The 25,637-nt window shown below is 44.3% G+C and overlaps 2 protein-coding genes across 3 annotated transcripts in view; both read right to left on the reverse strand.

Moving 5' to 3' along the window:
* On the reverse strand, positions 1-20,024 carry gtf3c2 (general transcription factor IIIC, polypeptide 2, beta). The gene is made up of 20 exons (XM_069725274.1): positions 19,989-20,024; positions 18,349-18,436; positions 17,500-18,160; positions 16,443-16,561; positions 15,324-15,514; positions 14,606-14,691; positions 14,150-14,227; positions 13,779-13,880; positions 12,589-12,816; positions 12,251-12,362; positions 12,002-12,119; positions 7,951-7,982; positions 7,716-7,845; positions 7,298-7,442; positions 5,398-5,559; positions 4,501-4,579; positions 4,137-4,265; positions 3,717-3,944; positions 3,296-3,403; positions 1-1,909 (listed from the first exon to the last, which is right to left on the reverse strand). The coding sequence occupies exons 2-20, from the start codon at positions 18,371-18,373 to the stop codon at positions 1,691-1,693; spliced, it is 2,952 nt and encodes a 983-aa protein (XP_069581375.1). The 5' UTR covers positions 18,374-18,436; positions 19,989-20,024; the 3' UTR covers positions 1-1,690.
* Positions 9,483-25,637, reverse strand: part of znf512 (zinc finger protein 512) — a 21,965-nt gene continuing 5,810 nt past the window's right edge. The window contains exons 12-17 of one of the 2 annotated variants that reach the window (XR_011312332.1): positions 25,045-25,242; positions 24,820-24,921; positions 24,523-24,585; positions 23,850-23,948; positions 22,776-23,740; positions 9,483-9,520 (exon numbers count right to left, since the gene is read on the reverse strand). Coding sequence is in view for 1 of the 2 variants with exons in the window: in XM_069725277.1 (XP_069581378.1) it covers positions 22,979-23,740; positions 23,850-23,948; positions 24,523-24,585; positions 24,820-24,921; positions 25,045-25,242 (1,224 nt within the window). In the remaining variant the exon portion in view is untranslated. Of the gene's footprint in view, positions 9,521-20,679; positions 23,741-23,849; positions 23,949-24,522; positions 24,586-24,819; positions 24,922-25,044; positions 25,243-25,637 lie in introns of those variants that run through there. The other variant, XM_069725277.1, reaches the window with a different exon arrangement.

The raw sequence follows: 25,637 nt of genomic DNA on the forward strand, positions 1-25,637 counted from the left end.
TAATTATAAATCTTTTTATTATATGCAACATTTCAAAAATAGCAAAAAGAGAACAGGTGATGTACATTTTTGATGTTTTATGAATGTCAAGTTAAAGATAATGTCATCGGTAATGAACATTTCATGACTGACAATATTATCATTCAAAAACTGTCAATGAAATCTGAAAATAATTGAGCTAAGCACGTTTTTAAAACCCCTAATTGAACTTAGAGGGAAATATGCCTAAAACGGAGACTGCTGCCTGTAAGTAAGTAAGTACATTTTCCCGTTTTCTTTTCTTTTTGAGACACCAAAAAAATAAATTAAGTCGTGTCGTATAATTACAGGTTCTTCTATTTGAAAAATAAAAATAAAAATTACATCTTCAGAGGACAATAACAACAGGAACACAGATAAGGAAAAGATCGAGGGCAGAAAAAGGGTCTAAAATTTGTCATTTATAAACATCCAGCAAAAAGTACAAAAGAAATTCAAGTATTTCCCCTAATTTATAGCCTGAGTTGTTATTAACATGATTTCAAAAAGGAAAAAAAACAAACCAGCAGCAAAAAAGTGAGTTTAAAGATGGACTCAGCTCGCTGGTGACGTTTGAAACCTCAGTTCCTAAAACCACCATCAGTGAGGAGAGGGGAGGCCGTCGGGGCTCCGAAGGCGCTGACGAACAATGTCGTCGTCGTAGCTGCTGAACTAAAGTGACGCTAAGAAATCCGAGAACAAAAAAAACAAAAAGTGCACAAACTACAAAAGGAATGTTTTTTTTTTCCGATTCCAAAATGAAATGTCGCAAATACGCTGAATCCGCAAACATTTAATATTTCAGACTTCTTTATCCAGTTTCTCACATTTTCTTCTATTTTTTTTTTTTTTTTTTGGTCGTGACCGGCGAAACGTTTTGACGTAACTTCAAACTCGCTTCATAACGAATGTGTGTCGGGATTTGAAAGTGTTCACGAAGAGTAACTTAAAGTGCATGAATCGCTCGTTTTCGTTTCGTACCGGCGCCGCAGAATCAGTTTTCAGACTTTCTTTCATGAATTAAAAAAAAAAAAAAACGCTCCGAAGTTGATCCGAAGCCGATGCGAGGCCTCGGCAGGTCTGGATTTCTCCCGATGTTTTGGTCTTTATCGGACGAATTTCTTCGTTTCTGCGACTCGGCAAAAAAAAAAAAAAAAAAAAAGGGTCAAGAAAAAAAAAGCAGAATATAACTGCAATGGACGCCCTCGTTGACGCCGTCGAATCCTCTTTGATTTACAATAAAAGATGCATTGGAAAACACGTCTTTTACGCTGAAGCGGTTTAGTAACTTGCGGGTTTAAAAACGTGCTCACGTGACGGATTAACAAACAGCCGGTGAAGACCCGATCAAAACCGGTGACGAGTCGGCGTGTTGTTGGGTTTTTTATGCTCCTGTTGCGTCGCTCACCGGGTTCTTTGTTCAAAGACACCAAATCAAAAACCGGAAACTGTTTTTCGCAAAATTGGACAAAACCAAAAACGTTATCGACCGACACCGGAGTCGATAAGATTTAAGCGAGAAGCCGACCGCCGGAGCTTCTTGGAAACAAACCAGAAAGTTGAACTTTAAACTGAAGTCAAAACAATGTTGTTGTTTTTTTTTGTCGCTTCGATTTAAAAAAAAAGAAAAAGAAAGAGTGCGTTTTCGTTGTGTTCGGCGCTCCACCTCCTGCTATAGCGGCTCCGGCTCCGACTCGGACTCCGGCTCCGGCCGGACGGGCTCCCTCGGGTCCTCCGGCGAGTACAGGGCCTCGAACTGGGCCTGGTTCTGTTCGATCATCTTCTTCATCTGGGGGCTGATCATGCCCCTCACGCAGTTGAGTCGGACCAGACCGGACTGGCCCGCCGACGCCACCCACAGCTGGCCGCTCATGTTGGGGTTGAAGCGCACCTGAGGGGGTGAGGGGGGGTGGAGGGGGGGTGAAGACGGTGGGATGGTTCTGTGCCCCGCGATACCGGGTCGGTAAAAAAAGAAAATGGAGGCGGCGGTGCGGAAGCGCCTTAAGCTGCAATACCACCGAGAGCCACTGGAGGGCGGCTGTCAATCAAACAGACACGCCCCCCCCAAAAAAGTTTTTATTTTTCAAGCTTATTTTCTAATTATTAACGGGATTATTTTCAGATGGACCTCCAGAAAACAAACAACGCCGAGACAACTTAAGTTAAACGCGAATCAATGGAGGCAACGTATTTTTGGAGCCGACCCCCGGTGGCCAATCGGCGGTATTGCAGTTTAAGACCTCGAGGCTTCGTCCACTTTTATACCGTCTGTGGTTCGCAGAGAAAAAAAAAAAAAAAAAAGGTGTTTGTTTTGAATAATATGAACATAATTCTTCATTTTAAACTTTTAAAGATGGACTGGTTGAATACTTTTCCATCTACTTGAGCTTTGATAAACTAACGGTGCTTAAATGTCCCGCCTGCTCGTCCCTCCTCCGAATGACTCTGAGTCGATACCGCCGTCTCCTTCGTCCCTTTATACACGGAAGCTCGTTCATCCTCCTCTTCATCACTATAAATCCTCCCAAGCGTGCGTCTTCTTTTTTATTTTTTTCCCTCTCTCATCCATTTATCCCCTCCTCCCCCCTCCCCTCTCTCCCTCTTTTGTGTTTTTTTGTCCTTTTAGAGACGGTCCCGGCTGTGAAGTGGCCGTCCATCACTCCGTCCTAGAGGACACCGGGACAGACACCCTCCGCTCTTACACTTTAAACACATCAAATCCCTGAATGGCTGCTTTTCATCCCCCCCCCCCCCATCCTCCCCCCATCTGAGGGTGACATTTTTCTCATTTTACACATCATTACATTCAGCCCGTCTTTTATGGCCGCCCATCAGAGGAGGAGACAGAGGACGGAGGACGGAGGACGGAGGAGACGCTCGCCGGACGCCTCTCACCTCCGTTTTCCTTCCGCCGTTTATCTTTTACTTCTTCGGGAGTCGGATGATACCTGCGCTCCGTGTGTGTGTGTGTGTGTGTGTGTGTGTGTGTGTGTGTGTGTGTGTGTGTGTGTGTGTGTGTGTGAGTGTGTGTGTGTGTGTGAGTGTGTGTGTGTGTGTGTGTGTGTGTGTGTGTGTGTGTGTGTGTGTGTGTGTGTGTGTGTGTGTGTGTGTGTGTGTGTGTGTGTGTGAGAGTGTGTGTGTGTGTGTGTGTGTGTGTGTGTGTGTGTGTGAGTGTGTGTGTGTGTGTGTGTGTGTGTGTGTGTGTGTGTGTGTGTGTGTGTGTGTGTGTGTGTGTGTGTGTGTGTGTGTGTGTGTGTGTGTGTGTGTTTATAGGTACCTTGTGCAGCGCGGCCAAAGGCATCTCATCCAAGTTCATCTTTGTTTTCAGCTCCGTGTCGTTCATGCGTTTCCACACGGGTCGTTTCTCGTTTCCGACGAAGGTACGCTGGAAGTCGATGGGGGGGGGGGGGGGGCAGCTTCGTGTTACTACGGCAACACAGGTTATCATCGAAATGAAATCAGAGCCTCGTTGTGACGTTTGATCAGATTACAGAAAGCGTTTATATATATATATAATATATATATAATTGGATTGTCTACATGCAGTGTCAGCTGTTTTTACACATGGGATAAAAACGAATAAAAACTCGGAAGAAAAAGAACAAAACTGCAGTTTAAAAGACTATTTCTTTGTTTCTTTTGAACAATAAATAGAATCTTTTAAAGATGATTATGTTTCCAGGCGTCCGTCGACCCACCAGATCGTTGTCCGTGTGGTGGATGGAGAACTTCTTCACGGCCTCTTTGTACGTCCGACGCTGCAGAGGAGGCGATTTGTTCTTCCTCGCTCTTCCTCCTTCCGCTTCTTCTCTTTCTCCCTCCTCTTCCTCCTCCTCCTCCTCCTCCTCCTCGTTCTCTGCTCCTCCCATCTCCTGATTTTCTCCTTCGGTTGCTTCCCGAGGCACCAGAGACGCGAGGTAGACGGGCTGTCGGCGACAGGTTGATAGAAAGGAAATGTGCTTACGCGTGCGTTATTTATTTCACATTTGAAAGAATTACAGACGAGCTGTAATTCAACACGTTTTTTTTTCTTTTAAACTGAACACGGGTAGAAAAAAAACAAACAACAAGAAAGGGACGGAATAAAAAAAACAAAACCAAAAGGATGAAGTACTTACGAAGCGTCGGTCTTTGGTGCGTTTGAGGTAGGGGGCGGAGTAGTAGATGTGCGGCAACACGGCGAAAATCACGTCGCCGAGGCTGTCCGACGTCACGATGCTGTTTAACCACTGGGTGTAAGAAATGGACTGAAACACACCGATGAGGGACACGGTCAGAGTCCACGCCAACGTGTCAAAGATCACGGACTGGTGTGGATATAAAATTGACGACTATTGACGATAATAATAGTTTTTTTTATTATCGGTCTGGTACCAAACACACTTATAAAACCACCCCGTGTTCAGATATGTTGGTTACTCACGCTACATGACGTCCCCCGTCCCCCCCCGAAGGACGGAGGATCACGAGAGTCGCACTCACCCACAGAGTTCCCTGCCGAGGAACCGCGAAGAGGGAGCGCATGTTGTGGTCGTAGTAGTGGACGCCCTGCGAATACTTCCTGAATGAAGGAAGAAACAAAACCGTTATTTATTTATTTATTTTTGTGGTTCCGACTTGTCATGAAAAATAACACACGAGTTGCAGTGCGTGGGCAGGGATTCCCAAGCCGCGGTCCGTGGACCGGTCGTGGTACAATAGAATCCTGCTGAAAGGCCTGAAAACATCCCAACTGGCACAATACCTAAAAAAAAATATTCATAATTGTCACTAAATTTATCACCTTACGATGACGTCAGATATTAGCGGGTAACCATCTACATATTTTTAGAAATAAATAAATAAATGAGCCTAATGCTTGACGCGGTGGGAGATTGTTGGTATCTGTGGTACTTTGGGGGGAAATTTGGTCTGAAAAAGTTTGGGAAGCAGTGCATGATGGGAAGTTATATTTTTTGGAGCTCAAATCCTGCGAAAGAGTTTTTGTTTTTTTTCCCACTAAGGGAATTTTGCTAATCTTATAATCTTATTAAAGTCTAAATTAAGAGCCGTCGCTTTTTTTTTTCTCCCAAAAATGACATTCGAACGAATATCGAATGACCAGGTTGCGATTTGTTCAGAGCGCCCTCTGCTGGATGACAACGCAATTGAATTTTGAACAAAAAGTGACATGTTGGACTTCAACCTCAAGAAAAGTGAGATCAAACTTCAGACGGTGTCAGAGTCGTTTTTGAAGGTGTGGATAGTTCGGTTACACTGCATTTCTTATTTTTGGTATTCTACAATTGTCCAAATCCCGTATCCTTGAAATTATTTTGAAAAAAACCATGACATTTTTTGTTTTTTTTTGTGCGATTCCCAACATGTGATCTTCCTTACGGCACGTAGGCGACCTCCTGGGCCAGCAGGACGCCGGGCGCGTCCAGCGGCCAGTGGATCTCGTTGGTCAGGTAGCGTTTCTGAACGGTGACGGGCTCGTAGAGCCGTCGGAGGTCCCACGTCTTCACGAAGCGGTCCTCGCCCGCCGTCGACAGCAGGTGTCTGAAGAGGACGGAAGAGATCGAAGGAAACGCGGTAAATCAAAAAAAAATTACAAATTAGCGGAAAGAAAAAAAAATTTTTTTTTTTTTTTAATGTGTGTATTTTTTTGTTGCAAAATCCGTCGTTTTCCTTTAAAGTTGATCAAAACCGTAAAAGGACGAATGAAGACGGAGCGATCAATACAAGCCGATCACCCCCCCCCTCCCCCCCCAAAAAAAAATTATAATATGGATGTGAAGAGAAATGAGAAAGGAAGTTTTATCTCCTCCGATGTGGCTGCGTAATTAAAACCAGCGATCCGGACAAGATACGTGTCGTCCGGCCTCTTCGTCTCTCTGTGGGATTAATCTTCAACCGTTATTCACCTTTTACATATGGGGGGGGGGGGGGGGGGGGGGGGGTCACTGCTCCAGCAAAGAGAGAAGAACAAATACGAGTGTAAAATCGTTATAATGATGATATTCATTTATAGCTAATTTTGCTTTTGAAAAGAAATGAGAATTTTTTTTTATTTTGCGATGAACTCGTGGACGAAGTTGATTCACTTTGTATTTGATGAGCAAAATCAGCTCCGTCGGCAGTTCTCCCAAAAGCTTGATCGGCGTCGAGGGTCCGGACGGCCGCTCGCTAACGGCCGCATTAATCACGTTTTTTTTTTTGTTTTTAAGGTGGATCGTCACGTCAGCTCCTTAAAAGGACGATTTACGCGGATTCATGCTGGTAGAGTTAAAAAAGAAAAAAAAGAAAAAAGATGACGCTCTGCCTGGGCAATATCAGATTTTTAATAATAAAAAAAAAGCCAATTTCTGTCCAGGATATTGCCCCCCCCCCCCCCGCTGACTCGTATCCTTGCAGCCAGACACAGGTGATGTAAATGAGCCTCCACTCCTCCCCTCATCTGGGAATACTTGAGCCGACTTACGGAGCGGAGAACAATAATGTGCGAGGGGATGACGGTGAACGTGACGTCCTGAGCGATGGCCTCGTGTTACGTAACCGATGACTTCGCCTCTGTCATCGTGTGGAGGGCGAATCGGCAGTTAGCGTGTACCATGTTTTTTACGATATCGCAGATTTTCCTCTCTTGCCATTTAAGAACAAACTTTCCTTCCTCTTCGAGTACGCCTCGTTTTATTCTCGGCCGGTTTTGAACCGAGATAAATAATTCAGAGCGGGAAGATCGAGCTTTCGTTATTTTGGGGGGCGGCGGGCTGAAGGTCGGGGGGGGGTAGAGATGGGGGGGTGATGAGGACGCGGATGCACGTACGCTACATCCTGAATTAACGCCTTAACGTAGGAACTCCTGAAGCTCGTACTTCTAGTTTTCTGGAGGTCCATCTGGAAAATAATTCATCATTAATTGAAGAATAAGCTTCTAAAATGTGTTTTTGGGTGTTGGGGGGGGCGTGTCTGTTTGATTGACAGGCCTGTGGTGCGGTCAGGTTACGGCTATCGGTGGGCGGGGCTTAGTCTCGTCGGGTTTCCAATCGGATCGAGTCAGATCCACCGCTGGCTCCTCCCCCTCCCCCAAATACGGTCACTTCCTGCTCCAAACCTGCTCCGAACTAGCAAAGATGGCTGCCGGTGTGGGGAGGTGGGGCAAGATCCGAACTCGACGCTTCGTAGCGGCCGTTCACGAACCGACGGGCGACGTCGCCGCTCGACTTTGAAGTCACAATATTTGGGTTGTCTCCATTTTAAAGAACGAGGCCGAGCCGGACGTCCCGCGAGCGCTCACCTGGCGGCGGGACAGAAGGACACGGCGCGGACGGCGTGGTCGTGGGCGAAGAAGCTCCGGTAGGGCAGCAGGCTCAGCGACTTGTCGGACTCTCGAACTCGCAGCAGGGCCGACTTCGTCGACAGATCCCACAAACCGACGACACCTGGAGACAGATTATAAAACAATACAAACAAAAATTAAACAAATGAAAATAAAAAACGGTTGTAAATTGTTTTTCTAGTAGAAAAAGATCGTTTTCCTTCAGCGGTGAATAATAATAATAATAATAATAATAATAATAATAATAATTTTTTAAAAATGATCCGGAGGTGATTTCCAGACGGCTTGTTTTTTTTGTCTTTCATTCAAACCCAATTAATCAAGAACCCCCCTCCCCCCCCGCCTCCTCCCCACCGAACGAGATCAATTTTCATACCGTCGTAGAATCCGATAGCCATTATGTTGTGCGGTTTCGCCGGCAGCCAATCCATCGACAGGACGAGTCCGCTGCGTTCGAGGCGAGGGGCTTTGAAGGAGCCCAGCTTCAGAGTTACGACTCCTCGAGCCTGCGAAGGGAAAACAAACAAACAAACAAACACGTAAACCCATGACTTTTCACATCGCGACGGCGGGAATGAAATCAGAAGAAACGCGTGTCAATGCTCTCCTACCTTGTGTATTCGAGGCGTTTCGCTGTCGTTTCCTGCAAAGACACAAAAACTTTGACTAAATAAACTCCACATCGACGTCGTGACAGCGTTGTGGGGATAATTATTGGTGCTTTAACGAAACAGTTTACATAAATAATCCTTAATAATCTGGATTCAACGACAAAGCGGGTAAAAGATTACATCAGTTTAGTGTAATGCAGCTTTTAAAACCAGGAAAAGACGATTCCACGTTCTCTATGGGGATGTGAAGGGTGACGTCACAGCCTCGATGGAATATCAATAAACTGCCAAGTCTTCGAATCCATTCAAATTATGGTGAAGATGTGAAATGTTGACGACACATTGCTGAACGTGGTTAAAGGACAAAAAAAACAACAACAACAACAACAACAAAAAAAGACCGGACATTAGGAACCGCGTCGGCAATAATTCTGCCACGACGATCGCTGTTGTGTTTTAAAATGTAAAATCCAATAACAAACAAACAACAACAACAACAACAACAAAAAGGGCGTCGGCCTGTTTTTCCGGATCATTAGTTTCTCCTCGTCCGGTTTAGATTACGGAGACTTCGGATCAATAGTGTCCTCTTTGCTCCTCCGGCGCTTTCCATCAACTCACCTCCCGCCTCAGAAAAACACACGCTGGTACTTTTTATTTATTTATTTGTTTATTTGTTTTATATTTAAGCCTCTCGGGGTTGTAAATCAAACCTCCTCGCCCCCCCGTTTGGCTCCCCGGAGACCCGATGGGAACCGGTTCGTCCACTCGTGTTACCCAGCGTGGTTCAAAGTGATGTCCTTCAGTGAAATTAATAATCTTGTCGAGTCAGCGTCTTTGTCCGCGCGAGGCGACGCAAGTGGGGAGTCGATCTCGGGTGTCGCGAGCGGGTATCGAAACGCTGCCGGTGAGGCGAGAGGCGGAGCCAACGGGTTCGCTCTTCTACCCGCTTGAGTTGGAAGCGGCGAACCGCGACGTCGTCCGTCGGTTTGTGAAACGGACATTTTGACGCCTCGAATCTGCCATTTTGTCCGTCGCCGACTTTTTTTAAATAGCCAGAAGTGACCATATTTTGAAAAACTTGGGGGGGGAAGGGGGGCAAGAGGTAGATCCGAGGACACTACACCCACCTATAAACCACGACTGCACCCCCCCAGGCATGTCAATCAAACTAGACACGCCCCTCCGCTCCTGTAAACGCCTACATTCAAAAAACCAGTTTAGTTTAATTTAATATTATTCTACTTTTATTTGTATATAATGTGCATTTAAACTTTTTTTTTAATTTTTATATTTAATATTTTTTCACTACTTCTATTTATTTCATTGCTTTGCTCGGCACCTGGTTATGCTGCTGCAGCGGAAAAAAATAAATCTATATATCTGTTAATCTGAAAACAACCCAACACAAAAACCCTGAACTGCCAGAGTAATAACAGACCAGCATGAGATCAAAATACAACACACGCTGACGCACTTTAACTACCCCCCCCCCCCCCATCCCGAGCAAGTCCTCGATGATTGACAGTTTCGGGGGATGGGGGGGGGGGGGGGGGGTCTATACGACGACCTGTATTTCGCAGCTCTCAACACTAACAACCGGCTCGGTGATGCATCTTCTTTTGTCATTTCAATTATAGATCCTTGTCTTGAACGACGCTGTAAATTATGGCGAGTCCACGACGCCTTTTTCTCGCGTTTTCTCCCCTCCTCCTCCTCTTCCACCTCCTCTTCCTCCGCCTCCTCCGATTTCTGCAGCTTTTTTTTGGTAACAGCCACAAATCTGCATTCAATTACCGCTCACGGTGTCGGGCTAAAAGAAGAGAGGTGGTCATTTTTCACTCGGTTTATTTTTGTTTCTTAAATTTTGCATTTCAGTTGACTTTTTAAAAAAAAAATGTTTTTACTTTTATCTCGTGACCACAGCTAAGAAGAAAATGCCTTTTAATTATCAAAATAAGACCAGTAAAATCAATTTTAAAATAGTGAATAAAAATGCATGGTTACCACCAGAAGGTGGCGCTAACGCACCCGAAAGCCGTTTGCCAACCGCTGTTGAACACTGAATTTAACTGGTGGCAATAGTGACTATTTCAGAGGTGTATTTCACTGTTTCTCCTCGTAAGTAAGTAAAGAGTTGCAACAGTTAAACCTTCACGTTGGAAGAAAAATAGAGAAGTCCAGCAGTAATTTATTACGTTATTTTACTTTTTTTTTAAATTTATTTATTTTTTATTGGTGCATTGGGGGACGTCGAGCTCAGCGTTTCTACAATTCGGGCTCACGACCGTATAAGTCCTCGTCTCTGCAGATCTCTTCAACTGTGAGCGCTCTGCAACCTTTCTATCCAATAACAATAACCTATAGTTGGAAGCGGGGGCGGGGGGAAGGGGTGGGGAGGGGGTGATGAAGTAGCTCTTTGGAAACTGGATCCGATGATCCGTGGCTACGAAATGAAATGGAAACCAAGAAGCCACGAAGCGATGGCGAGGTGGTGGTGGTGGTGGTGGTGGTGGGGGGGGGGGGGGTGAAGGAAAAAACTATAATAAAAAATAGTGGAAATGTCAAGTTTTATACATCTTTTAATGCCTGAATTGAGACAGCAGGCGTTTTTCTTCATTGTAAAACCAAGCCGTGTGTGATACAGTCTGATGTGCTTCATTTAAATATGGACTCTGTAGCGACGCGTAGAAATACACCAAGAGCTGGAATAATAAGATAAATACTAACGGCCCACGCTGCAGGTGTTTGTCTTTCATAACGTGAACGTACGTGACGAGCATCCTTGACGAAGCTCCGGTCACGCTGGCGTTAAAAGAAGCTTTAACGGGATCCAGTTCAAGTGTGAGAATTTTTATTTTTATTTTTAAGGCGCTGAAATGCTCCGATCTCAGACTGCTGTTGTGTTTTAATCAGATTAGCCTGTAAGCGCTGGGCAGAGAGATAAACACACACACACACACACACACACACACACACACACACACACACACACACACACACACACACACACACACACACACACACACACACACACACAACTGGGGGTTGCTGTGTATTGATGGATGTGGCAGATAAACTGGCCATTAATCTCATTCGTACAGTCTTCTATTAGCAGAGCCCCAGAGGGGCGGCTGACGAAGGTGATCTGTGTGTGTGTGTGTGTGTGTGTGTGTGTGTGTGTGTGTGTGTGTGTGTGTGTGTGTGTGTGTGTGTGTGTGTGTGTGCGCGCATGTTCTCGAGTCTTAACTACCGTCGTTGTTAAAGCTGCGTGAGACAGTTTTATAGACCCTTCGAGCACTAAATCAGCAGAGGTTGTTGTCGTGGATACCGTCCTTTCATGGAAGGGGGACGGGGGGACGGGTCGTCTGTTCTGGTCCAGTAACGAGGTCCGTGTCTGATACGATGGACAAGGTGTCGTTTCTGATCGATCACACGCCTTTTAACACCGTTTGAGTTCAAGCAGCTCGTGTAACACGCAGAGTTTGAAACCTCCAGATTGTTTTTTTAATTTGTTCACAAACAAAATAATTTGTCCAAGTACTGCTGAAACTGCTGACAGCCGGTCCCCGCCATCCTAAAAGCTGTAAATTCCTGATGGTTTGAACGCCTCTTTACAGCGCATTTCACATTACAGACGAGGTTGAGGTTGACGCCGCTTGTTGTTGTTTTACAGATTTACTGCTTCGCTGCAGTCCTGCGTCCTCACCGCCGACAGCAGAAAGCACCAACGTGCGGACTCGAGACTTTTAGAAGGCCGACACCGCCCTCTGCTGGACACACTTCAGGGTTGCGCGCCGGTTTAAAAACTCCTGTTGTTTTTCCCCAATCGCACGCTTGTGGACGAAAACGTGTCTTGAGTGCTTCGAGTAGAGAAGGACACCGAATGGCTCCAAGCGAGTCCAATTAACAAAGCGTAAATATCGATATATCAACGGGTTTTCTTTGGAACACGCACGCCTCGCAGGAGTGTAACACTCGATGTCACCGCTTCCATACTTGTGTAAATAAATGGTTTCAGAAAATCTGGAGGGAAATCGGGAAGTCTTACCGGAGTTAGCCAGCTTCTTGTTGGAGAGCAGAGCGTCCGGGTGAGGCAGGCTGTAAATGGTGACCACGCCGTTGGAGGTGGCCACGGCTAGAAGACCCAGTCTGGGCAGGAAGGGAGCCTTCGGGGGGGGGGGGGGAATCATCCAAAATGTTGGGAGTTTCAAAATCAGGTACCGGCAGCAAAAAGGCAAAAACACACTTCATAATAGTCTTTATAAAATAAAAAATTTAATTAAATAAAAAGGCTCACCTTTCTGACGCAGTTGGGAAGCTCCCAGCCTCCCGCAGGACACCACTTCAGATGCCAGATGAAGCCGTGGTCCTGGGCCAAACCGTAGGCCAGAGCCGGCTGGGAGTCCGGTCTGAGGGTGGAGGGAAACAAAATGAACATAGAAGTACTCGTGGGTGGAAGAAAAATACTCGTTCAATCCAAGTTCAAGTCTGTCAAGTCAAATTATTTACGACTGATCTGCTAAAAACAAAACAAAAAAAAAAAAAAAACATGAGTTCTGGGAAGTTAGCGAGTGTTTCTGACTTTTTAATTTTTATTTTATACTCTGTAAAAATAATACCTGGTACGATACGTACCTGCTGTTGTACTCCAGTTTGCCGACGTCCCACAGCTGAACGAGTCCGGGCCCGGCGCAGGTCCGGTTGGCGTAGTGCTCCTCGTCCATCGCTCGGTGGCCGGCCAGGGCGACGTACTGAGTGGCGGGAGCTCCGTCGGGCGTCGGGCACCACTCCAGGGACCAGACCGGCCCGCCGGCGTACAGCAGCATGTCCCAGCGCTCCGGGTGAGCCGGCACCGCCTCGAACCTGACCGGACGGGGGGAAAAAACATAGAATTAGTGACTTTAATTCTTTTTTTTTTACCGGAAACCAACAAAAAAAAAACAATCATCAGGATTGACGCAGAACAGCAGACTGAATATGAAAGTGAACGTAGCTTCCGGAGTGTCTTTAAGCTGCAATACCACCGAGTGCCACTAGGAGAGGTTAGCTCGTCCAAATATCGGTCTCTTCCGGCTGCCAAACCTACTCGTAAACCAGCGAGATGTCGTAAGCCGATATCTGAACTGGAGGCTTCTGATGGAAAGAAAAAATATGGTCTCTTCTTGACTGTAAGTGACTCCGGAAAGTTTCTCATCAAGCGGCTCCGAAAGGTTTCTTTTGTTTCTCTCTTATTTGCAAGTGACTCCTGGAAAGTTCCTTTTTGTTTTACTTTCCGCATCTAATCGACGACTCCCCCGTGTCCTTATCTTGTGACCTGCAACCAACTCAGTATCACCATACGAAAGCAGATACAAAGTGAGCGGGGGTGACTGTCAACTGTTTGTCACACTGTATAAAAGCTGCCGTACGGAGGAGATCTGGGAGCAATGCTGGACATCCTCCTTTGAGTGTCCATGTATGTGCTCCTTCTTGCAAGAGTAAATGTCCGATATGTTTGATTTTGAACCTCTTGAGCAATTTTTCTCACAGCTTCATAACGACCGTTCAAAATAAAACCAAAAAAAACAACGGGTGACGTGACCGCTGGTAAAAAAAAAAAAAAACATCAAAAAAAGTAAAAAACCAAAACAAAGGAGTCAAACGAGTGACAAAAAAGTGTTCTGACATTATTATTATTTTTTTTTTTACTTTCTTGACGTTTCCAAATGAGACACGGCAGTAATCAAACGATGAATTAACACCCAGATTAACGCGCTTCTCTATGAAAGTCATAAAAGATACTGAATGTTGAACCGGGTGTTTATTTGGACGTTTTTCGGCGTCACCTGCTGAGTGTTTGCAGCGGCGTCGCCTCCTTCTTCAGACCGTCTCTGGACACTTTGAAAGCCGGCGACCGGAGCTCCTGAGGGAGGTACTTCTCCACGTCGCTGAAAAACACAGAAATCACACACCAATATAATTTCTTTTTTTTTTTTAAATAATGGACTTTAACACGAAGGCCACGTCCCAACACTAAATAACTACGTGCTTCTTGAGATCTTTTTCTGTGCTTAGATGTTGTTTTGAGGGTTAAAACTATATGAACTAAATCAGTAATAAAGCACAGTGTTTCAAAAATAAAAACATCAAGTGTTAAACTTTAGTGAGTTAATCCGGTTTGAAACTGGATTTAATTAAAGGGATTAAAAGAAAGTACCTTTGTGGCACCGGGTCCCAGTCGCTGGTGGAGGGAACCCACTCCGGGAACACCCAGCTGCTGTGGTGCTCCTCCCGGCTGAGAAGACACACACACACACACAGTTCAAAATAACCAGCAGTTAACTGACCGAGTTCTTGTTTGTCTGTTTTTTTTACTGCTGTTTTGCACCTCTGTGCGTTTATAACTATTGTTTTTATTTTATTTTTGTATGTATTTGGTCAGAACAAAAAGGAGACATAATTTCAAACAGATTTCTGTCTGGTAGTTTTGGAAAATCTCAACGCGTCAGGTGTCATGGAAGCGCCGTGACAAAAAAAAACACAATGTTGAACCTTTTTTTCCCTTTTAAAAACAAACCAGAAGTCTGAGTTGTTTTATTTTAAGTTTAATCTCTGAAAAACAAAAAAAAACAACAACAACCTTGGAGCAGAGCGGTGGGCGGAGCTAACTTACAATTTCTTGGTCACCTCGGCGGCGTCCCAGACGGGTCTCATGACGGAGAGGCCGAGTCCGTTGAGCGGTCGGCCGTACGAGCCCGTCTGCGGGTGGAAAAGACGGCACGGATGAGGTTATTTATCTTCAATTTTTTTGGGGTCTAATTCATGAGGATTCCTGACGTTTAGATAACGTAGGATCTCAGTTTCGACGCTTCGTACTCATAGAGATCTCTTTCGAATCGCTCCTCTGGTAGAGACGGTTTACTGGAGTCTCCGTGACACAACACTTATGGAGACGAGTTACTAATGAGACGAGTTGCCAAATTTAAAAAAAACCCACAAGATTCAAAAATTTGGCCAAATTTACTGCCACGACACCATGTGTGTGTTTTTGTTTTTGTTTACCCGCGTACATAGCGAGACAGCAGCGAAGACAAACACCTCCCCTCACCTGGTAAGGTGTCTACGTGATGTAACTAGAGCCCACAACGGGTTTCTGCTACGATATGTACATAAACATACACCGAGGTATATTTTTTTTTTAGCCCGAAAACCACACGAGACTCAAAAATAAGCGTCGGCTCTATTATTATTATTATTTTTTTTTACTTTGATAAAAGCTCAAATAATAATGACTCTAAAGTTTTGAAAAGTTTTGAAACGCCCACAAACTGGCCGGCACGGATAACAAACGAGAGGAAAAATAAAAATAAAAATAAAAAAAACCGACATACGTTGTTTCTGCTGCCGTGAAAAATCAGCGGACTTCTTCCGCACGTTCCCGGGTCGGAGTCCAGGTCGGATTCCACGCCTTCCTCACCGTCGTCCAGCTCCTCCTCCATCTCCTCTTCTTCGCCGTCCGGCACGAAGTCTTCGTCCTCGGCGGCATCGCTGTCGCGTCGCTTCCTCTTCTGACCTTTACGCACTGCGGGAACATGAAGAGGAACTGAGGCCGTCTGGTTCGGACCAGGAAGTCCCTAAAACGAGTAACGTTGCAAACGTAATACATTTCAAATTGGGGAAAAACATTTTTTATGATTGTTTTGCGATCAAACATTTTTGATTTTGTGGTGGATTTTTCTTAAAATTCGCGATGTAAGTTGTTTGGGTTTTAAGTGAGGTTTTTTGTTTTTGCGTAAAATTGCGTGAATTAGAAAAAGAACAAAAAATGCGATTTTTTATTTTTTTTTATTTTAAGCACCGGCCGATAAAGGAATAAATATGTCATCACTTCCTAATAATAATCATGCTGCACGTCACAGACGTGTTTGAGTTCTAAACTATTTTTTTTAAAGTTACCAAAAACAATTATCCTAAAAGTTTTACAGAACAGACATTCTGCGACTACTATGAAATACGACTACATCAGCCCTTCAAAATAAGAGCTTTAGATGCCGTTTAATTTGTTTTAATTTAACATATGACCGTATGCACAAAAACAAAGTGACGTCTCTGACTGCTTGACGTGTGTATACATTTTCGGTAGCATGCAGTAATACGTAATCACTTCCATTGATATGAAGTATTTCGTGACAAAGTTTTATTGTGAAGGCCACGTTTTCCGCAAAACAGACAGTTCATTTTTTTTTTTTTTTTTTTTAAAGACTTTACTTTATGCCGTTAACACTTTTCAGCACAGCTTTCTGCCGACGACATTTTTTTCTGAAAAAAAAAAATCGCAGGACATTTAAAAAATGCCGAGCTTGCGTGAATTAGCTTCAATTATTGCGATCGCGAGATGACGATTTCCCGGAGGAGCCGATTACGCGAGGAGACGAGGTGGTCCGATGTCGTGCTCGGCTGTGATTGGCTGTGATCGGGTGCATCGAGAGGATAAGAGGGATTTTACGTACCTTTGTTTCCTTTGGGAGCTTTCTGTTCGTATCCGGCGTCTTCGCCCGACTGGGATCCGGGTTCGTCACCGTGATGAGCGAGCGCCTCTTTGGCCAAATTTTGGAGGTACTTCAAGGCCCTGGGAGAATTGGTTCACGTTAAATAGATGCTTGAAGCTGCCGTCCGTTCGTCTCGTACGTCTACATCACAAACTACCGGTAGCCCGCGAACCCGTTTCTGGCGACACCGATGGAGGTTTGAACAAGTTTGAAGGTTTAAGCTCCGCCCACAGTGCGACACACAGAGATCAGAGGACAGAAACACAGCGATGGAGACTCTCCCACTGACATGGAAACAAAACAGGTGCTCAGAAATTAGGTAAATAACAGAAATACAACTTTTTTTTTTAGCTGGACCGCAACAGCAGGAGGCGGAGCTATAAAGAGCGTCCCTCGCCGAGTGAGCGAGAGATCGAATGTTGTCCAGTTTCGCCGCGGCTTTTCAAAATAAAAGCTGTCCGGTTTCACACGGGGTCTTGTGAGTTACTGGATTTTATGAATTAAACCTTATATAAGAACAATTTATTTGACAAGCTTGTGTAATAAACTGAAAACATAAAGAAATGCATGTAAAAATGTTTTTAAGCTGTTGTGATACAAAATGTGTTAATAAGGGTTAATAAGTGTTAATAAGGGTTAAAAAGTGTTAATATGTGTTAGTAAGGGTTAATAAGTGTTAATAAGGGTTAATATGTGTTAATAAGGGTTAAAAAGTGTTAATATGTGTTAGTAAGGGTTAATAAGTGTTAATAAGGGTTAATATGTGTTAATAAGGGTTAAAAAGTGTTAATATGTGTTAGTAAGGGTTAATAAGTGTTAATAAGGGTTAATAAAGGTTAATATGTGTTAATAAGGGTTAAAAAGTGTTAATATGTGTTAGTAAGGGTTAATAAGGGTTAATAAGTGTTAATAAGGGTTAATATGTGTTAATAAGGGTTAATATGTGTTAATAAGTGTTAATAAGCATGTCTGACAAGGAACTTTTTTTCTCTCTTCAGTATCTCGTGATGTAACTTACGCCTTGGCGGCCCCTCTCCGCCGGCGGCCCCCTGGTTCGGGCTCCTCCTCGGGTTCAGCCGGAGGTTTGACCGGTTCCGGTTCCGGCACCGGCTGCTTCTTGACGTTCTTTCTCTTCGGCTTTGGAGTCCCATTTTCCTGCTTCGCGGCCTCTCCGGCTGCGAGGTCCTCACCGACAGCGGGAGTCTTTTTAGCGGGAGTTTTTTTTGCTGGTGTTTTTTTTGCTGGAGTTTTTTTTGCTGGTGTTTTTTTAGCGGGTGATTTTTTAGCGGGTGATTTTTTAGCGGGAGTCTTTTTAGCGGGAGTCTTTTTAGCGGGAGTCTTTTTAGCGGGAGTCTTTTTAGCGGGAGTCTTTTTCGCCGGTGTTTTCTTGGCACTCGTCGGTTTATTCGCCGTCTCCTCCGCGGTTTGTTCGACAGACTCCGCGGGTGCTTCGTCTTCGGCTCGTCGCTTCGCGGCTTTGGCTCTTCCTCTCTTTTCCGGAGTCTTCAGAGAAGCGGCCTCTTTTCCTTCCGGGCTCTTTCTCGGCCTTTTCTGTTGGAAAGTTTGTACGATAATCGTGTCCTCGGTTTCGTAATCTAAATATTTGGTATTTTTCCTTCGCTGTCGTCCTTTTGAGCTGGGTGTTAAATCCAAACTTTGCTCCGACGGCTTGTCTTGCCCTGGAAATGAAAGAAAACGAGCACAAATTAGAATGAATAATTATGACAGTACCGCAGACACGATGTTCGGAGTGTGCACAACAAAAGTATAGTCAAGTATACAAAATGTAATGAATGAGATTGCCTGTCGATATTGATTTCAAAGGAATCGATAGAAGTTTAGGGCTGATCCAGTTATGTTGACCGACCTTGTCTGGAGTCAATGGGATCCATAGGAGACTGGGTTTCTGGTGCTGTGGGCGCCTTGGTCGATGCTTCCTCGTGTGGAGCGACTTCCTTCTCTTGAAAAAAGAAATAGAAAAAAAAGATGACAAAGAAATTTTAACAAAAAAGAAAACTCTAAAGTATTTTATCGCTCACTACAATAATTGTAAAACTTTTTTTTTTTTTTTTTTAATGCAGTACCAAGAACCGCCGTAAGATGGCTCACTCCAGTAACTGCACAGTAATGGTCCTATTTCATCATAATACTTCGGTTTCTTCCTGCTGGAGCTCGGAGTAAGTCAGCTGCTATCCCATAATAGTGACAGAAAATAACAGCAAAAACAGGTATATTCCCCCGAATAGCTCGGCTGAGTAGTTTAAATAATCACTGCGGAAAAGCGGAGTACACGGACCGGCACCGCGTCAATACCCCACCGAGTCCGAGTTTAACGAGCCGAACCCCGTTCAATGATGTCACCGTTTTAAGCCGTTTTCTCTACCGGCGAGCGCACACGTGCAATACGGGCACAAAAACTCGATATCCTTAATATGTTAAAGTCGCTCGTGAATTCGGCACGCAATTCAAACGCAAAACATACGAAGCACCGAGTTATTTAAGTAAATAAACTTGTGTAAATCGCCTCCTCCCCTCCACCACCTCCAGCTAGTCGTCTTTTAGCCACGTTATTCCGCTAACACTCAATGCTAACGCTAACGAGCTAAAGTGGAAGTGGAATGAAAAGAAATGCACCCTTAAAAAAAAAATTAAAAAAAAATAAAACTCGTGACCGAGTACGAGCACCGTTAAAAGCTCACCCTGCCCGCCGCCGCGGTTTCCTTCCTCGGTGGCGAAGGCTGAAAGACCGCGTTACCGGACGCGGGGAGAGCTCCGGATTCTGGCCGCTCCGCGGTTCGAGTCCCAAACTCCGCTGCCGGTGAAGGACGCCGGGGAAGATCACGGGAGCCGCGGCGACGCACCGGGAACTCGGATCCGGACGTTTTTCTTTCACGGGTGACGAAGTGCAAACATCTCCGCGTCGTTTTCCACCGGTTTCGGGTTGCTGAGACAACACAGTCCGCTTACATCAGATCAGACCGCCATGTTACTGTACGAGCGTGGTGGGCCGCACCGCCCCCTATCAGCCCAGAGGGGAACTACACCAACGACAAGCAAGACCCACACCTCGGCTGGATGTAGAGCATTTGACCTGGTTTTACTTCTTGGTATTTCTTTTTGAAGTGGATTATTACATTTTTAATCGAATTTGATTTATTTTATTCATATTGTAATTTATTTTATGTATTTAACTATCTATTTATATATCTTACCTGGTTTTACTTCTTGGTACATCTTTTTTAGTAGATTATATTTTTTAATATGATTTTATTCATTTTATTGACATGGTCATTTATCTTAATATTTTATTAAATTTTTAGGTGAATTTTATTGATTTTTTGGGGACTATTTATTAATGCATTTTAGTGGGTTTTATTAAGTGTTATATGTCATTTGCATAAAAATTGTTATACAAATAAAGTCTGATGGATTGATTAAAGCAGTGAAACGTCACTTTAAAACATATTTTTGTTCAGTCTTACATTGAATATTAAAAACCTGCTGTACCTGGTGGGGGGAGGATGTTCTGCAGGTGGAACCACTGTGAGAATTGTTTGAGGGGGAACGATGAAGTCCAGGACTGAGGCACCGGGTTTGACATGGACCACTTGCTGCTGCGCTACAAAATACAAAACATTATCCAGATAGAGACTTCAATTAGGGAACATTAATATCACTGAGAGACAAAAAAAAACAACCAAAATAATCATGAATTAAACCTTTAATTATCTGCTGTTATAACACAAGCAGCACATAACCTCTAAAAAAAAAAAAAAAAACCAGGTAGTAACATGTTCAATATACAGAATTTTAATGCCGTGTTGGTTGAGACAGGAACTACTTTCACTTTAATAGAAATTATGTCTCGCAAAAATAAAAATAAAAAAGCGAAGAGCTTTCTTTGTGTTTATAAATGATACAAACTGACCAAACCTTTAATTCTAATCTGGTCTGAATGATGTTATATTTGTTTTCTGTACGGACGATGGAGGTCACACAAGATGTTATTTTCACTTTTCATTAAATCTCTATTACTGCACTTTTAATAACACTACGTCAGCATTATGGCACGTAGCCCGACCACAGGATAAAAAAAAAAAAAAAACCTTCGAAAAAAACCCCGCTTCGCCTTTCGGAGGTTTTAATCGATCAAAACTAAACATCCAGGACTTGGAAACAAAACAAAACAAATTCTCTGCAGTCAAAACTTTGACTTCTTGTCCTGTTGGTCGTCTTTGATGAAACTCAAGTTACATAATGCAACGGTTTTCTTCAGTTACCTACAGTGGTTAAAAAAAAAAAAGAAAAAAGAAAGCTGCTTCTGTTAGCATCACAGCAGCAGTTTGACCACGTCTGGAGCGCCAGCAGTGAAAGTACAAGAGTTAACTGTTCATTATTTTACCCAGAAATCAATGCGTTTTTAGCGCCCTCCGTTTAACACGCTCAATAAAACGCAGTGATTCTACTGGAGTGAAAAAGCAAACAACTTTTTGTTGGTGTTCAGACGCCTTAACTTTGAAAATCCTTTAAGTCCCGCCCCCTTACTTTGAAAAGCCTTTAAGTCCCGCCCCCTTACTCTACATAGCCGTGATGGGGACAGTTTAGAGTGCAACATCCTGGTTGTAGCGCACTGCGATGTTTCTGCACTCAACATTGTGAACGGAACTTATGCACTCAAAATATTGACATTTGTGACACAAGTACATTTTTAAAATAATAATAATATTTTTTGAAATACTTCCATGTACTAAAAAGTTTTCTGTTCTGTTTCGATGGAGGCCAATGAAGAGTGAAGCACTTTTTTTTTTTCCTTTTTTTTTTTTTCACATATTCACTGATTAAAGGGTAATAAATCTTGTTAAAATATTTCAATAATCTGGTTTAACAAAAGTGCACGAGAGACGGGAAACAAATAACTGAATACATTCAAAATAGCAAAAAAGTTGTAAAAAAAAAAAAGAGAGAAAATATACAAAATGACTGACAAAGACCAGATCTCACTGTAGTAGATACAAAAATGCAGAGTACATAAACATCAGGCTACATGCGGTCAGTTAAATGTGCTGAAGAAGGAAAAAAGACGATTAAAAAACAACCGTCCTCCACGTTAAACGCTTGTTAGCTTCCCGTCATCTGCGAACCGTCACCCGAGTGGGAGGTGAAATATGACCTGGAAGCCACCTCGTTTATGTGGTAAATATTATAATGCGTTCTTGCACGTGTATATTTTTTGGGATCATATTCAGTTTTAGCATTTTGGCCGTCGTCATCTTGTTTTTTATTTTCTTCAACCAGAAGTGACCGTATTTGGACGAGTTGGGGGAGGAGCCAGCGGTGGATCCGACTCGATCTGATTGGGGAACCCAAGGAGGCTAAGCTCCGGCCACGTTGAAGAGACTACAAGATTAAATGTCTCAAAACTGATCGTAAAGACGACTCCAGGGGTAAATTTGAAACTTTTTTTTTTTTTTGACTGTTTTGTTGTTTCCGTTTCTTTGGAAATGATCAAAAACTCTTTAAACTCACAACTTCACACGTTGCATCTCGCACAATGCAACACACAAATGAAACAACACGTTTTTACATTCTGTTAATTATTTCTGTAATAACAGCTGGAGACACTGCAGAGAAGTACGGTGGAGGACGGAGATAAACTGAGCAAGACTTAATCTTTCCCCCCTTTTATTTTGAAAATCCAGTATTAGCGAACGTGTGTGTCACTTGGATTTGCTTCATTATTGTCCGTCTGTTATATTTGCCTGTATGATCTTTTTGAAAGACCCGAAAAGATCCTCTCGCGTCAACACGGGTCGCCAGATGCCCGACACGGTTATAGAAGTAAATTCTGTGAAAATCTGAAAAGACAATATGGCACAGGAAGTGACGGGCGAGGGGAAATCTGAGCCAACGAGGAGCCGGACTTGACCAGAAATTTCCACCGTCATTCAGCCAAGAAAAGGCCAGTCAGAAAGAGAAAGCGACGACGAGGAGTATGAAGGTATATAGATCATACTTATTATAAGAGGCACAAAATGACGTCGGAAAAGACGCGACTGGGACGGGTAAAACAAAACAAAACAAAAAAATACTCTAATGTGGCCTCCTCCCTTTTTCCCTTTTAAGGTAAACACGGACGAAGACTTTATCAAACCCTTTTTTTTGTTTTTTTAAAAGAATAAGACATTTAAAAGTAGGTGGAAACAATCTGTTACGGACAAACGCACGAAAAAACGGTTTGACTACACTTCTCGCGGGAGAGGGAGGGGGGGGTAGAGGGAGGGTCTACACGACGACTTCAAGACGGAGAAACAGCCTCTAAAGCAGAAACTGAACGAAGTCTCGTCTCCACGGCGACAACGCGAGGTCCTCTCCACGGTAGCTAGAAGTTTGTTTTTTTCAAAGCATTTAGAAGTTTTTGGCGTCGTCACAACTCATCCAATTTTTTTACCTCCATTAAAAGATGTAAATTATCCGTCTTGTTTTCTTTGTTGTGTTTTTCAAGCGTTTCTCTGTCGCTTCCCCGCCTCGGCGTGGGGCTCCACCACGCCCGGCCGTTTCAGATTCCACTGGTCGGTCTGTTTCTGCCTCTCCTGCTGCTCCACCTCCGATTCGCTGGACGAGCTGCCGGTGTTGCTGCTGCTGCTGCTGCTGCTGCTCCCACCTCTTCCTCCTCCTCCTCCTCCACCTCCTCCTCCTCTGCCGCCACCACCGCCGAACCCCTCCGCCTTCCCCCTCTCCCTCTTCTCCCTCCTTTTAACCTCCGCCATCCCGCCGCCGTCCTCCTCTTCCTCCTCTTCGGGTTTGACGCCGACGCCGACGCCGTCGTCGTCTTCGTCTTCGGCCATTTCCATGTCGATCGGCGCGTGCTCCGGTCCCGGCGCCGCCTCCCCGCGGTCCATGTCCACCCAGATCGGCCCCGCCGGAGGCTCCAGAGGGGTGTAGTGGAGCATCGGCGGCTGGAGCTGGGCGTCCGCCTGCGGGGGGAGGTTCTGCCGGTCGGGGTGGAGGAGCTGGGTCTGGTGCTGGAGGTGATGGAGAGGCTGCAGTGGGTGCTGGAGGGGCTGCAGCTGCAGCTGGAACTGCTGCTGATGGTGGTGGTGGTGGTGGTGGTGCTGATGCGGCAGGTGGTGGTGGTGGTGGTGGTGGTGGTGGTACGGATCAGCGACCTGCTTGTCCGCGCTTTGGACCAACTCCTTCGTCTGGTTTTTGAGGAACTTCTCGAACTTCTTGGAGGCCTTTTTATTGGTCACAAACCAGTCCTGTAGGAGGGAGGAGGAAAAAAAACAAACACAAAGTCATCTGCATTCGGTAACGCATCGAAGGAAGAGAGCGAAGCTGCAAGCTGAGACACTTTTTTTTTTTTTTTACCTGCGAATGGACAGAGTTGATGTGATATTTCACTCCACTCTCGGAGTTGAACTCTTTGCTGCAGATGAGGCAGCGGTATTTTCCGGCTTCAAAGTCGCCCTGAAACGGCATAAAAGGATAAAAAACAAAAAAATACAAAAAAAGAGCCTAAGAATGATTATCTGATCATGAAATATTCTGTACTTCAACAAGAACAAGTCAAAAATGTATATTTTCGCTCTGTAAAATGCTTGAGCTTTTAATTTGAAATTAGGGCCTTTAATTTGAAATTCAAGACAGGAAGTTGGGGCGATTAGCGCTTAATGGCTCACGTTTATGCACACAATATTATGTTGTAAAACATGGACCAAACTGAATAATATGAAAAAATTAAAAATCTAAAAATCGAATATGGTACTTTAATAATAATGTTTACAAAAATATGACTGTATTTTATGTTGAAATGCTGAAAATCACAGGAAATTGATTTGGAAAATTCACAATACATAATACTGACAGGAGAAATATAAGCAGCAAATCAGTGGAGTTTTTAAGATTTAAATACATTTCACTTTTTACTTTATTATGCCTTTATTATCTTTTAATCTGCTATTGATCCCTACAAGCATCATTTTTTGCACATTATATTGCCCAAATATTTTTACTTCTGAGACAAAGTAAAGAGGTGATGTACCCTTGTGCAAAGTCCCAGGTGAGCTTTCAGTCCCGACACGCTGGTGTAGGTGCAGGTGCAACCCTGAAGAAGGTACACATTGAATTATAAATCCTAAATGTAGAAGATATAATCAGGCTCAATGACTTAAAAATGAAATATAACTGAAAGGAAATGTTTCAGGGTTTATGAAGCAACCAAAGAAACAAGTTCAGAAATAGAGCAGCCAAATAAACGCTAAATGAGCAGTCACTATACCCACACGGGAGATAAATTCACTCGTACTTTTGATATCTGAAAACGTGTCGTTTTTCTAACCTGGTTGGGACACTGGACCTTCCTCTGCAGCTTCACCTCGTTCTTCCACTTCCTCAGCACCTCCTGGCTGAAGGCGGGCAGACCCGGTCGGGCGTATTTCAACTGGGAACGACAGCAAGACGAGAAGAGGAAGTCAGTCCAAGTCCGGACGACACGATGATAATATACCGTCGTAAATCCTACAAATTTATACGCAAGATTTAAACCAAGTGAATCCGGTCTCGCCTTTTTGTCGTCCGGCACCAGGTCGTACTGGAACTTCCTCTTGGGCCAGTCTTTGGGCAGGTCGTTGTTGGCGATCTCGGCCAGGTGGAAGTTGGCCACCTGCGCCGAGGCCCGCTGCACCCTGCCGCTGGCGGTCCGCTCGGGGTTGGCCTCCCTCTGGGCCTTCAGCGCCTTGTCTTCCTCGGTCTTCTGGGGCATCTGGGAGACGGGATCAAGAGGAGACGTGATCGTCAAATCAAAATTTGAGATTTTTTGGGGGGGGGAAATAATGGATGCCGAATCTGCCGGGGCTTCAGAGGAGAGGGACCACCCGGCTTGTTTGCCAGCGCTCAGTTAAAAATCCAGCATCCGTGACAGGGTACGGGGATGCATTGGTACACGTGGTATGTGTAGCTTTGGACTTCTGGGAAGGAACCATGAATGCTGATTGATATGTACAGGCTTTAGAGCACGGCTCCGTAGAAGAAGAAAAAAAACTGGAGCATGATGAAATGAAAAATACGACAAAAGGAGACCCCGAACTGTTGAGCAGCTGAAATCCTGTAACAGGCAAGAAGGGGACCACATTTCACTTTCAAAACTCCACCAAACTG

This window comes from Brachyistius frenatus, unplaced genomic scaffold (assembly GCF_029030835.1).
Source record: "Brachyistius frenatus isolate BFR_SWC_R1_liver_20210118 unplaced genomic scaffold, ASM2903083v1 Contig_418, whole genome shotgun sequence".
In the NCBI taxonomy this organism is placed as follows: domain Eukaryota; kingdom Metazoa; phylum Chordata; class Actinopteri; family Embiotocidae; genus Brachyistius; species Brachyistius frenatus.

Bases quoted from the DNA above. Each gene is read 5' to 3' on its own strand.
- gtf3c2 (XM_069725274.1), bottom strand. From the start codon at position 18,373: ATGGATCCCATTGACTCCAGACAAG. The intron at 18,161-18,348 runs GTCGGTCAACAT...TTTCATTTCCAG, and splicing joins TCCCATTGACTCCAGACAAG to GGCAAGACAAGCCGTCGGAG. The intron at 12,363-12,588 runs GTACGTATCGTA...CTCCACCCTCAG, and splicing joins AAACTGGAGTACAACAGCAG to ACCGGACTCCCAGCCGGCTC.